This window comes from Anser cygnoides, chromosome 11, assembly GCF_040182565.1.
Source record: "Anser cygnoides isolate HZ-2024a breed goose chromosome 11, Taihu_goose_T2T_genome, whole genome shotgun sequence".
NCBI lineage: Eukaryota > Metazoa > Chordata > Aves > Anseriformes > Anatidae > Anser > Anser cygnoides.
The window spans coordinates 12,386,585-12,399,377 of NC_089883.1; the positions used below are offsets into that span (position 1 = coordinate 12,386,585).

General features: G+C 38.5%; 1 protein-coding gene across 12 annotated transcripts in view; it reads left to right on the forward strand.

Annotated features, from left to right (window-relative positions):
• NEO1 (neogenin 1) overlaps window positions 1-12,793 on the forward strand; it is a 190,604-nt gene that overhangs the window by 79,705 nt on the left and 98,106 nt on the right. For all 12 annotated transcript variants that reach the window (XM_067003708.1, XM_067003702.1, XM_067003707.1 and 9 more), the window contains exon 5: window positions 4,089-4,225. In XM_067003708.1, coding sequence (XP_066859809.1) covers window positions 4,089-4,225 — 137 coding nt within the window. The remainder of the gene's footprint in view (window positions 1-4,088; window positions 4,226-12,793) is intronic.

The window sequence follows — 12,793 nt, forward strand, 5'->3', positions numbered from 1 at the left end:
AGGAAGGTAAAGTTGAAATGACAAAGAAGAATTCCCTTCAATTTGAAATAGATGTTTTCTTCTGTTCAAAGATAGAACCAGAAAGGAGTAAAAAAAAAAAAAAGGGGGGGGGGGGGAGTTTGAACAGGGAAAACTATTGGGTTTCTCTTAATGTATTACAGAATTAATGTACTACAGATTCTTTCTGTATTTTCTGGTTGAACATGAGTGAATAAAGTTACCGTGCTTTGCTGATGAAATTGATCATTTTTATTTTTAGTTGTTTCAACACACAGCTTTTTTTCTCTCCTTACAGTGAAATGTGTACTCCTTATACAGTTCACTTTTAATGCATGTAAAGGAGAAAATTTATTTTTCCCACTCTGTAGGAAGAAGTTTGCTTCATCGTTCACTAAGAGTTTCCGCACAGTTTGATCACTTTAAGCCTGCTCCTCATGACTAATGGCTTAACAGAGAAGTGATTCAAACAGCAGACAACAAAAAGTTCTTAAACTCTGTTTGCCTTGACAGCTGTCATATCATTCTCTTGAACAGAGGAACTGAAAAATCTCTAGAACCAAGAATTAAGGTTTTGTTGGAGTAAAGCCTGCAGTTAAACTGCTGTGAAATAGGTACCTTAGCTTGTTAGCATATTCTGTTAATTTAGTAGCCAAGTTGTATTTAATTTGTATTAAAATCCCCATTTTATATAAAAGTATAACTTCTGTTGTTAACATGACTTTTCTTTATCCCAAGGGATGGATCATTTTCCTGTGGACTGCTTTTTCATGTACCTTCTGCCTTTCAAAATCCCAAAGTATTTTTTGTCTCCACACAATACAGAGACCTAAATGTACATATATATGCACGTGTAAATATTCAGACGTGTGTGTATCTATGAGGTTAGGAAACAAAACTCAGATAGCATATCCCTGTTTTTTCCCCTTGTAAAGTGGGTTAGGCACGTAGTCTTGTATTTTTATTTTTAACTGTGGCAATTAATGTAATATAAAATTAAATGTTTTACTGTGAAATTGTAGTTCTAAGGAGAATCTGTATAGGATCTTGTGTTCTAAAAAAACCCACCAGATTATTATTAATACCATATCAGTGCACTACTGATGTACACTGGACCTGCCATACATGCGCTTCAGCAATTTGAACTTGCATTCTGCTTTTTCAGATGGATTTCCTCTGTAGACTCAGAATGAGTAATATCTGTGCCAGTATCATAGAAGATAGAGAATGGAAGGAAGTGGGAAAAACCACTGAAGTATGAAGCTATCAGTATAAAAATTACTTCATTTTTTCTAAATAAGCTCAGTCTGCCATACGGCCAGCATAATCTGATACAGAAGGCTCAAGTGGAAATGTTTTATATGGGTCGAATAGTTTTCTCCAGTTTTGCCAACTTTGTAGCTGTGATGATTTTTATTTTTTTTCAGAAACATGTCTGGCTAAGGATCCTACTGTGTGAGGGTCTGTTAGTAAATGGAGGAGTGATTTTGTGCTCTTGATACTGCTGAAGTTGAAAAGTGAGGTTCCACTTGAAGTGGCTGCCAAGATGGATTTTCAGTTTTGGGAGTTTCAAATATTTGGATGTTCTACTTGGAAACCCTTGCACAGCACGCGAATCACCATTCTACTAGTCTGTGTTCAGGCAGCATGTATTATGCCACTCAATTTATATTTGTACATTATATATATATGGAAGGAAATACAAATGCAAGCATCACAAGAAATTCTTATTCTAAAAAAAAAACCACAGTAGCTGAGATGGCTAATCTGAAAATAAACAGTTGAAAGGACCTGGAGCAATAACATTGTATTTTATAAAGGCTGTTGAATTACAGCTAACTCTTCAGTGTTATTGGGCTGTTCAGTTTAGCCAAATTTTATATGATTAAGAAGTGCCCACAGAAAACTGTAACCTAGTTGTATGGTTAATTATTTTCTAAAGTGAGGAAATTGCAAAGCTAAGGTTGCATGTAAGCGTTAATTTTGTGCTGTTGTTGTATGTGTTAAAATAAAGTCTTTAGTTGTGTGAATACATTCTTAATGCAGGGTTTTTTCCTTAATACCTCACATGAATATGTGATCTTTTAATTATTATATATTATTGTTAGCCAGGCACTCTGAGTGATTTGTGTTAAGTGAATTATATTTGCCCAACTCAGTGAAGGTTAAACATAGCAGAGTAATTATGGAGATTTTTCTGGTAGTAGATTCACAAAATAATCTAATTTACTGTCTGATTTTATCTGCTGTGCTTCAGCAAGACTGCAAAGAGATTAGAAGATGTTTTGGGAATGGTATTTTAAAAGGGGAAAAAAAAGCCAAAACCTCAGGCTAGAACTGACTGCAGCATTTTAATAAAGGTTCACTACATATTATGTGATAATGAAATCCAGGAGAAAAAAAGATTTGAGTTAGGTATCCAAAGGAGCTCAAGCAATTGTGTATTAGGAGAGTGTAACATGTTAACTGAAGGCTGTACAGAATACATACAAAAGGCTTGAATTTGATTTTGCTGTTCCCTGACATTTGAATGATCAATCTCTGTTGTTTTTAATGACACTTTAAATTATGTTATCACTTCTATATTAAGCTGATTCTTCGTCTCCAGTGTCTGAAATCTGATTGCTTCACTCTTTTGTGGAAATGCTTTACTATTCTTGCGAAATTAAGATTTTATTTTTTACTTTATTACAAAAGCAGTTTTGCTGTAAGCCCAGAAGTATTCCACAGTGAAGGCATGTGAATGGAATCACCAAGTAGTCTGACGTGATTTTTTTTTTTCTTCCATGTATTTAACAGTAGTGAACTTGGATCCCATTTTGGTAGACTGGCCTGTCTTTTAAATTTTCTTGAGGGAAATAATCAACTGGAATATTTATTTTTCTTTTAAAAGCATTGATTTAGATGGCTGAGAACTATATACACTCATTTCTACACAAAGGAGAAACACTGAAGTTTGACAAATAACTTCAATACTGACAATAACCTCAGAAGTTAGTATAGGAGGTGTGTAAGGACACTAAATAGAGCATTTTGCCTGCTCACTTTTCTTACAGCTCAGAATCTTGGAAAACTTTTTTTCTGGAGTAGAAAGCTGGTCAAATTCAGAATCGATAAATTCATGTAAACAGTACTGCGTGCTTCAAGTAGGTAGATCTTAGAGAATTTTCTGTTAGCTGATGTGACAATGTCTAGTAACTTTGGATTGTTTTAGCCTGCCTCCACACCATGTGTGTGACTTCACTTTTCTGGAGGCTGGCTATGGGGAAAATCAGCAGTGCAAGGCACTTGCCTAATTCACTTGCTTTTCTTTAGGCACGCTTTTAGTGCAGTGTTAATGTGTCTAACTTACTGTTTGCAGAATGAGCTTTATTGGTATTTTCTGTTCCCCTCAGCAGTGTTTGGGAAGCCCTTACATGTTCCTGGACTGTCAATGTCCATATGCAGACCAGGAACTTCAAGGACTGGACAGAGCATCGTTTTCTTGAAAATTTATCTGGGCAGATGAAATTAAAAATACAAGGAAGGGGAGGGAGGTGGTGCCAGCTTGACAGCTCCTGTTTGACGCTCTTTTGTACAGCTCTTCCTTGTTCGAGATAGGAAAAGGATTGTCCTTGACTGTTTTTGATTACCACTAAAGTGCCTGTTTTTCCTATGTAATAATTTTTATCTTGCTCAATGATAGAAGGCTTCTGCTTCTTTCTGGCTATAATGATAATACAATAAGTATGCATCTCTTTAATTTCAGTCCTTGAACTGCTGTCAAGCGGTTCCCAAAATAGTTTCATGACAAACTTCTGTTTTCCTCTTTGTTAGGACCTGTTGGCAGGTAATCCTGGAATTGAGGTAGTTATCTTAGTGTAAAATCTGGTGCCAAGGCATGGAACGTGACCATCTAGTTAAAAATTCCTCTCTGAGAACGCTCCTTGTAACGGCACTCAGAAATATTGTGTGAACGCTTAAGTTTATTTAGCCATTTCATGCAACGGACTTGTATGTGCTTCTCTGTGAATTTAAATCAATTTTAAAATGATTTTGACCATTTAAATCCATTTGTCCATCAATTTACCCTGCTGTCCTGTTTTGCACAGCTCTGAAAGGTTTCTGTTTCTTGCGGGAGGCAGTCTGGTGATCAGTGAAGTTACGGAAGAGGATGTGGGGATGTATACCTGCATAGCAGATAATGGGAACGAGACGATTGAAGCTCAAGCAGAACTTGCAGTGCAAGGTAGGAGGAATATTTAATTTTCAGAGAGAACACATCTCTGAATTATTGTTCATAAGTTTTATTTGTGTGCAACCATTTAAAGACCTTGCTGCAAAAGCTCTTGGAGTTTGTCAGCTGTTTTTCTTCATGCCCCAGTTAAAAAAAAAAAAAAAAAAAAACACCAATATGAATGTGCTGTGAATATTGCAAGTTATATGTTACTTTGATTTATTATTTGAACTGCATATGATTTCATAAATATTCAAATGAGGAATTTGTTTATATAATACACTTGAGTGTGGTTAAAAGCTGCTGTATAAGCTCACGTAATGTGAAATACTTCTTAGGTTTCTTCTTGAAAAGGACATCATATAAAGTATTTTTCATAGTCTTAAATATACTGCTGTTTTCAAGGAACTTGCCAGAAGATATGAGCTGAGATAGTTATTTTGTAAGACCAGGTTTTATTTTGTGTGTGCAATTGTTTTGTTTAGTCAGGAAAGCTATTTTAAACAGAAGCAGCACTGAAATGTTGATAATGTTGATTTAAAAGCCTTTTATATAACCTGTGCGAATAAGATTTTTTTAATTGGAGCTTTACATTGGTTTAAGATATTTCAGGTGGAATTTAATTGTATGTCACATTGGTGACAGTATGCATTGGCCTAGTAAGACAATTGAGTTGTTTTACAAGGGATTGTGGTACTGGAAGGTTTGTCTTCACAATAAGTCTTGAAGAGACTAAGAATAAATAATCATGGAGGAACTGCTAAGGAAGGCTCATCTATAGTCAAAACCTTTATGGCAAAAATACTGTGTATTTTAGATTCTAATACCATGCAATGTAATGCAAAGGCATGTTATTAGCAGAGTTCTTACTCTGTATACACTTTCAACAGTGTATAAAGGTTTGCCATATTTTAGTAATTGAGGTGTATTTACTTATGTTTTACATGCCTTACCTGGCACTTGGGAAAAGGGCTGTGTTTCTGGTATAGAAGAACTAGAGAAGATTAGCTTGGGAGGAAAAAATAAGGGGGGGGGGCGATGCAAGCTTTCAAGGGGAGTTGACCAATGAGCTGTTCAGAATTGAACAGTTGGAGCCTACCTTGTTAGGAAAGTAGAGTACAAAGTAAGGCTTTTATTGGTGTCTGCAGCATTTTTACATCATGTCACAGCTATATAGCCATGTCCAGTTCTGTGTAAAACTGACAACTGAACACTGACAAGGTGCAACATTTGTTGGTGAGCATAGCAGAGGGAGTACTGTCCTGAAAGCACATGGTCGGTGCTCACTTTTGCACTCTTCCCTACTAGTTACCTCTAATTTAGCCTTCACCTTGTGTTTTACTGCCACCTGCTCTGGGGACTGGTGTTACTATAGCTCTGCTGTGACTTGAAGTATTTTGAAAGTAAATTCTGGTCATGCAGCAAAAGCCATTTCTCTTATCTTGGTTCTTGGACTGAGGAATGAAGATAGGTGCTGTGTCTTTTTCAGTACTTACAGGCTTCATGATTCATTGCACTTTATGATGGCTTAATGTATCTCGCTGTGTGCTGTGTTTAATTCAGTTCCAAATTATCAATTTTACAGAATTGGCATGATGTTTTCAGTTTTATGGGCAGTGGCAGAAATTAATATTATTAATGGTATCATACAATTAAGCAAAGAAAATCAAACATAGGACCAAGATTATAGCCTTAATGTAGGATATACAGCCAGGTCACTTGGGGATAAAAGTGGTCTTGAGATCACTCTTTGCTACTTATCTGAACTAATGCAAGTAATTTCTTTTTTCCATTGTAATAATTTAGAATACATTCTGCCAATTCTTTTATGCTGAATTTCTTTTGTACACCCGACACAAAAAAAATTGATTTCTTTTAATGCCTCAGTATTAAAATATATTGAAGATTATACAGATTGCATTTTGGAAGTTGCGTTTCTGGTTTTACTACTTAGTTCTAATCTTACTTAATTCTACTTTACTTTGAGAGGTCACTGTTAGAGAGTAATTGTATCTCTCCATTACTATAATTTGCTGAAGGGTTGAATAGTTGAGTAACTGTTACCTGATGATTGTATCATTTTCTTCTAGAACAGAAAAATTGTCATCTCCTACCACCTACTAACTACATTATTTTGCTTAATATAGGCTTCTTCTGTCATTCTTAGGAATTAGTCTGGCAGAAGTTCATACAAGAAATCCAGGACTTTGGTATTTAATTCCCATGTCTCATCTATTTTTCTGCATCTCTTGAAGCACCTCGGTGTTTTTTTTTGTTTGGAGATGTCAAAAGCATAGTAGAAGTAGTACTACTGCAGTCAATCTCTTTTTCTTTCCGATTAATATTTCATGATGGCAATTCAGTGAGTCATTTGTAAATCTCTACTTAGGCGTGGGTAAGATGGCATTATTTGACAGTGTTAGGACAGCTAAAGTGAAATGGTGTTCCTTTTGATGACTCTTAACTGAGATTTCCCTGCAGTGCAAGATGCCAGCTGATATTTGCAGGTAGTTAGGAACAACCATTTTATGCAGTTGTAAGCTTAGATTGTGCATGGAATGAAAAGAGTGTTCACTAATGGTTGGTCTTGGAACAAAGCAACTTTTCTATAACTTTTCATACGGATATGAACGCCCGGAAGCTCACATGCGTTCTCCTTGATGCGATACCAGTGGCAGCAAGCTGCTGTGCATCCTCTGCTGTGGGATGAGATGCAAACATGGCCCTCCCTGGCTGCAGGGATGGAGTCACTGCCTTTCATCCCCCAAGGGTGGCATACCTTCCCCTGCCTCACATCTAAACGCGTGCTGTGCTCCTCTGGTGAGGACCTGGTAAATTCTGCTGTGCTGCTTGTGCTTTTGCACAAGGGAAGTGGGAGATAGCTTATTTCTAACTGCACAGAAGTACATGAACTGAACAGCCCTGTAATTTCATGCCTTTCTGTTAAATTTGGCATCATTTGAATTCAGATAAATGTTACCTTCAAGTAATGCAGTTTACTCAGTTTTGATGATACTTAAAGATGCCATCTGTTTCCACATGCTAGGAAGTAGTCCTTTGGACAGGCTAACCTTTGTAATTAAAAAAGTGTTAGCGGAGCCTTATATTGTCCTAATATTTATTTTTAAAAGTACTTGATTTAGTTTCTTTACCTATATTGCAGAAGGACTGAACCTGGAAAAATGGCTTTAACTGGAAATGGTTATACAACTTAGTTATGAAGGTATTTAGGGGTTGGGAAGTATATTCTAAAAAAAAAAATCCTCTATCCCTTTATCTATCGGAGTTAGAGTTGGGAAAACTTTTTTTTTTTATTCAAAGGATGATGGAAAATGAATGGAATATTTTGAAGACTGTTTTAAGAATATCCATAAGCCATGCAATACAGGTCCTAAGAATACAGGAAGAAATGGTATTTCGCTACTGCTAGAACTAATGGTGGCACTGAAAGTGTGTTCAGTTCAGAAATCATGTACATTTTAGGAGGGGTTGGATAGAAGAAAAAAGTATGTTTTCTATATAGCCTACACTTTTGAGGAAGCCAAAAGAAAGATTTGCAAAGTAAGACCTGTTTTTCTCATTAGTAATGTTCTTTGTACCTTTACCTGTGGAACATCTTTGAATTTCAGCCCTCTGTTACGTCTGGATAGTCTATGCTAGGGTACAAAGATTTGTTTTGAGAAATGCGCAGGAGTTTCAGAATGGTGAAAATCTCAAGTTCATCTTGGAAGATGATGGTATTTAGCACAGCTTCTGTCAGCTGCAAAGAATTAATTCTATATCTCCTGCTGAGTGATCCAAACTGTTCCACGGGAACAGTGGGCACTGCCTCTCCATTTCTTTCCTCCCGAGGCCTTTCCGTCATCTGCTGGTTCAGCTGCTTTTTGTGAGATAACTTTATTTAACCTCAACAGATGCTTTTAGGCTGGTTTGATTATTTTAGATCTGGAATGGGTTAGGTAGCCATTGCCTGAACAGCTCAAGGATGGCTCTGCGGGAAGCGCGGTTTTCTGACATTTTATTTGAAAAGAGAGAGGTGCACACTGCCCTGAAGCACGGAGGCACCTTGCAGCAAGCTCACCAGACTGCTCTGCACCAAATAGTTACAGAAAATACAGGTTTCTGGTTACATCTGTGCAGTTTGAGATTTCACGTGCCCATGATTCCTGCATCATGTTCTTGACTTGCACATTCAAGAAGTGGTTTGAACCTGGAAGAAAACATGATATGTCCTGGGGGAAGATCCATGGCTGGGATGATCCTAACCCCTAAAGCTTAATGCTTCTGAATCCCATCCACATCTGAGATGGTCTTCAGGGACAGATATGAAACAGATAAAAGGCACGTGCTGCTGCGTGCTTTTCTTCAAGTACTCTTTGGTACAAAACACAATGTGTGGGCATGGTCTCGGACCAAGTACCTTGTGGGTACCATTGCCAGGGTAGGGTATTTCCTGTTAGGGTAGGCAACAACTTGATGTCCGAAAACCTTTGGTATGATGTCAGATTTCTGTTAGCTGTGTTGACAGCGTTCTTGCCCTTCCTGTCAGCAGGAGGAACAGTGCTGGGTCCTGGCTTTATTTACAACACGTGTAATGGGTTGAGAGCGCTGGAAAAATCTGTTGTGCTCTCACTAGCAATGAAAGAATCTGTAGTATTTCCGTGAGATAAGAGTTGGAAAGTGGTGAAAGAAAAGTTGGGGAAACAGTAGTAAGAGTATTGAAAATACTGTCGGCTGGCTTCTGTTCAGTCTGAATCCTGTGGCCTGGAAGAGCCATAGTGGCAGTGAAATACCGGGAAGGTTATAAGTTCATTCTTCATCTGGGAAATATTTCAAATTTATTACCGTGCCCAGAGCCCCTGGGAGTTCTGTAAATACTGTGACGCGAGTTGGATCGCTGTGTGAGCTTCCTGCCGCCTGTCTTGGTACTTATATTGTAGATAATGAGTTTAGGGGGAGTTTTCTCTTTGTGTTGAAATATTTACTGCAATTAATTCTGAACTGCAAAATAATAAAACAACAAAACACAATTCCATTTTCATTTTTCCTTAAAACATTGATATGGCAGGTCTGCAGTCTTTAAAATGAATCACTGGGTACTTCCGGATTGTGTGAGAAGACTTAGAGTTGTTTTTTTTGTTGTCTATGTTATTAACTTTCATTGGTCTTCAGTTGTAGAAAGCTGGCTCTTCAGTCATCTAGGGCAGCAATCAGTGTCTGAATGCATCTTAAATACCGTGCTTTAAATGCCTTACTGTGTTGATGTACCAAAATTAAAAGGAAAGTGTTATTTTAGGTATCTTTAGGGATAAATTTCAGGTTGCTCATGGCAGTAGTCTGATCACTGTCTCATCTGTGCTGCCAGAGCAAATTGTATGGAGGTGAAAAAAATAGTATGTAGAAGTGCTTTGATAAAATTATCAATTTTGTGCTTTGAAAAGAAATGTCTTAAATATTTTCAGTGTAGTTTAAAAGCTTTATGCTAATGAAGAATCCTTATTCTAGCAAAAAATAAATAAGTTAGGGTGTTTTTTCCTGCCATGTGAGAACACCTTTCTTTGTGCTTTCTGTGCACGTGCTGGGTAGTAATTTAGATAATAAAAGAAATCCAGATAGTCTATATTTTGTCTAGCCAGTAGGTTTTGAATTGATAGTCAGTGACACAAATCAGATTTGAAAAGATTGTTGTTAGAGCACAGCACAAACTGCAGCTGGTTGGTGGTCGAGGTGATACCGACAGGAACGTTACGCCGTTGGTGCAGCACACCTAATTGCCTTGTCAGGGGCAGAAACATCTGAGATGGTGACATTCAGTTTCTACACTTAGGGCAAGGCTTGGTGCACCCAAAAGAAGACACGCATTTAGTTTTAAGAATGACTCTGCTTCTTAAGATGAATGAAATTGGAGGTCTTGTATCTTCAGGTAATCTCTGCTTTTCTTTGCCTTCTGTAGAGAGCCTGTCCAATGTTTTAGTAGGGTATGGGTATCCTGCAGTACTAATCGCATCCTGAGCCAAGTAATTGCAGCTGAGGTTTGCAGATGATTGTGCTTCGGTACGTCTCTGAAGACCAAAATACCTTCTATTGTTACTGTTCAACTCCACTTACGACAAATAGGGTTGCGATTTAAGTATAGACTATCTGGTGTGATTGCTTTCCCTTGAACAGCCCGCCATACCCTTTTTAACATCCCACAAAATGTTGAAAAAATATGCACAACAATTGTGGAGGGAAGAGCCTTAACATCTTAGACAGTGTTAGATTTGTCTTCTTAAAGTACATCTGATGAGATCTCATCTGCAGCAGATACTTCGATAAGAGATGATGCCGTCCTCCTCAGGAAACCGTAGATGTTGGGAAAGTGCATTAAATCGTGTAACAGCAGAATAATACATTGGGGTGACTCTTACTTTTACATTAAGCTTCCATTATTATTGGAAACAAATCTCGGGAAGAAATCCGAACCTACAGTGAAAATTGCTAAAAACCTTTCTCATACCTTCTAGATTATCATTATTGATTTCTGTTTCTAATTAAGCTCTGTGCTGTATCTTGATAATAGGCAGCACTTCAATTACAGGTTCAGAAGATGCTGCATTAAACCTGCTGCTGTCAAAGGCTCATATTTGGGACAGAGTATTCTGTCCTGGTTATCTCAAAACTCTGGCTGGGGAAGCTATTAACACTAAAAAGAATACTTACGCTTTGTAGACATTCTTTCCTTCTGCTGAAACTGTAATGTGACTTCCATTAATGATCTTTGCTCAAGTGATACAAAAGAAATACGGTCAGATGAGTCTGATGCCGGGAAGGTGTTGGAGCTAACTCAGTGTAATACTGGTCGGTATTTCTGCACTTCACCACAGTAGCTGAAAAGACTACTAGTAGTCCTTGCTGCTCTTCTGAAGTATGGCTTCATGTTTATGGAGTTGTATAATTGTGGATTCAAGGAGATAATGCGAATATAGATGTAGTTTTCAGTCATTTCTGCCTATGTGACTGAAATTCTTGTTCAACTGTCATATTACTAATGAAAAAGTTCTCAAGAAATACTGAGAAACATGCGTGGATTTGGAGGGACAAGATTGTACCATTGTTTTAAGACTACATCACTAGCTCAGGCTTTACCTGGAGACCAAGCGTGCCCATCTAGATGTGAGAAATCATTTTTAATACTACATGTAAACTTTCACAAGACTAACGTGTTCCTTACATCCTGCAAAACATCACACTTCTGTGATACTTAAAGGTACCGTGGCCTAACTTCTGCTGCCCACCAGTATTTCGCAGGCTGAGCAGAACCCCTGTCCCAGCTCGCAGCTGCTCCTCTGCAAAATCTTACTCTGTAGTTGGTGAACTGTTGTAATTTTTTGTATGATCTCTAAGACCAGGAGGGCTGTTTGCCATGTTCTCATACAATGGGGGAGGTGGCCGCCCTCGGTGCTGGTGGTGTGCATTCGAGCAGAGCCTGACTCCTGGGGTGGGGGTGAGAGCTGGAGCCCACAGGGCAGTCTCTGAGACAGGGCATGAAGATGAGGGCTGTGTCGATGTCCTGCAGGGAGCTGCAGCCTTCTGGCACCAGCCACCTGCAGGCCCATCAGCTGGCCTGGAGGCTTTGCAGACCAGGTGCTCGTTTCAGTAGCAGCTTGGGTTTAGTTTAAGCTGTTGTGCAGCAATGGTGTGAGTGTGGCATGTTCAGCTGTCAGAGCATGATATCCCCCTGCTGACAGACTGGGGAGAGGAACTGGAAACGGGTGTAGTGTCTCTGCAAAGCTGCCGGCACCAGGCAACGTGTGTAAACCCAAAATGGATCCTGCTCATTGATTGTCTGGCAATGCCATGCTCCCATCACATCCAGAAGCATCAGGTCCCAGCATATGCTCCTCCCGGCAGTGGTGACATGCCACCAACAGGCGGGAAGGACCATGCATGTGGCAGCACTGTGCTGGGGATGAGCTCTCGGGAGCAACCCAGACCATTAATTAGAGGTTCTTCTGCATGGAACCTCAGTAACTTGCTAAACAACAGGATTACATGCAGAGAAATTTTCTTTGTTATGTAGGTGCAGTATAGCTTACAAACAGATTTTTGTGGCATCAAAAGAAGCAATTGCAAAGCAGCCCTGATTGGTGAGGTGTTAGGGGGACAAAGATGAGATCCATCTGGCAAAGTGTCCGTAACTGAATTACAGTTGGGAGGTTATGCCTCAGAAGTGCACGTGCAATGAAGATGAGGTTCACCGTGAACTTAAATAATAAAAAAGCTTTGTGATTAATTTTTATATATATCAAATATATGTAGAAAGAGAATACCATTAAGAAAGCCCAAACCAAATTATCAGTAAGCCATACAATTCACACAAATGGTTTTCCTTGTAAATGTTCTTGAGTAATCCTTGGGGATAATGAAAATGTTACTAAATTAAGCAGCAGTGGCTTAAATATCTACAGTGTAGAAACTGATATTGAACTAAGGGAATTGTAAAAGCTGGTTTCTCTTTCAGCTAGAATTTCTAATAAATTAAGATCATATTAATGGGGGTTTGAACCAGCTGCTGCCTTACAGAAAGAAAGACATTCT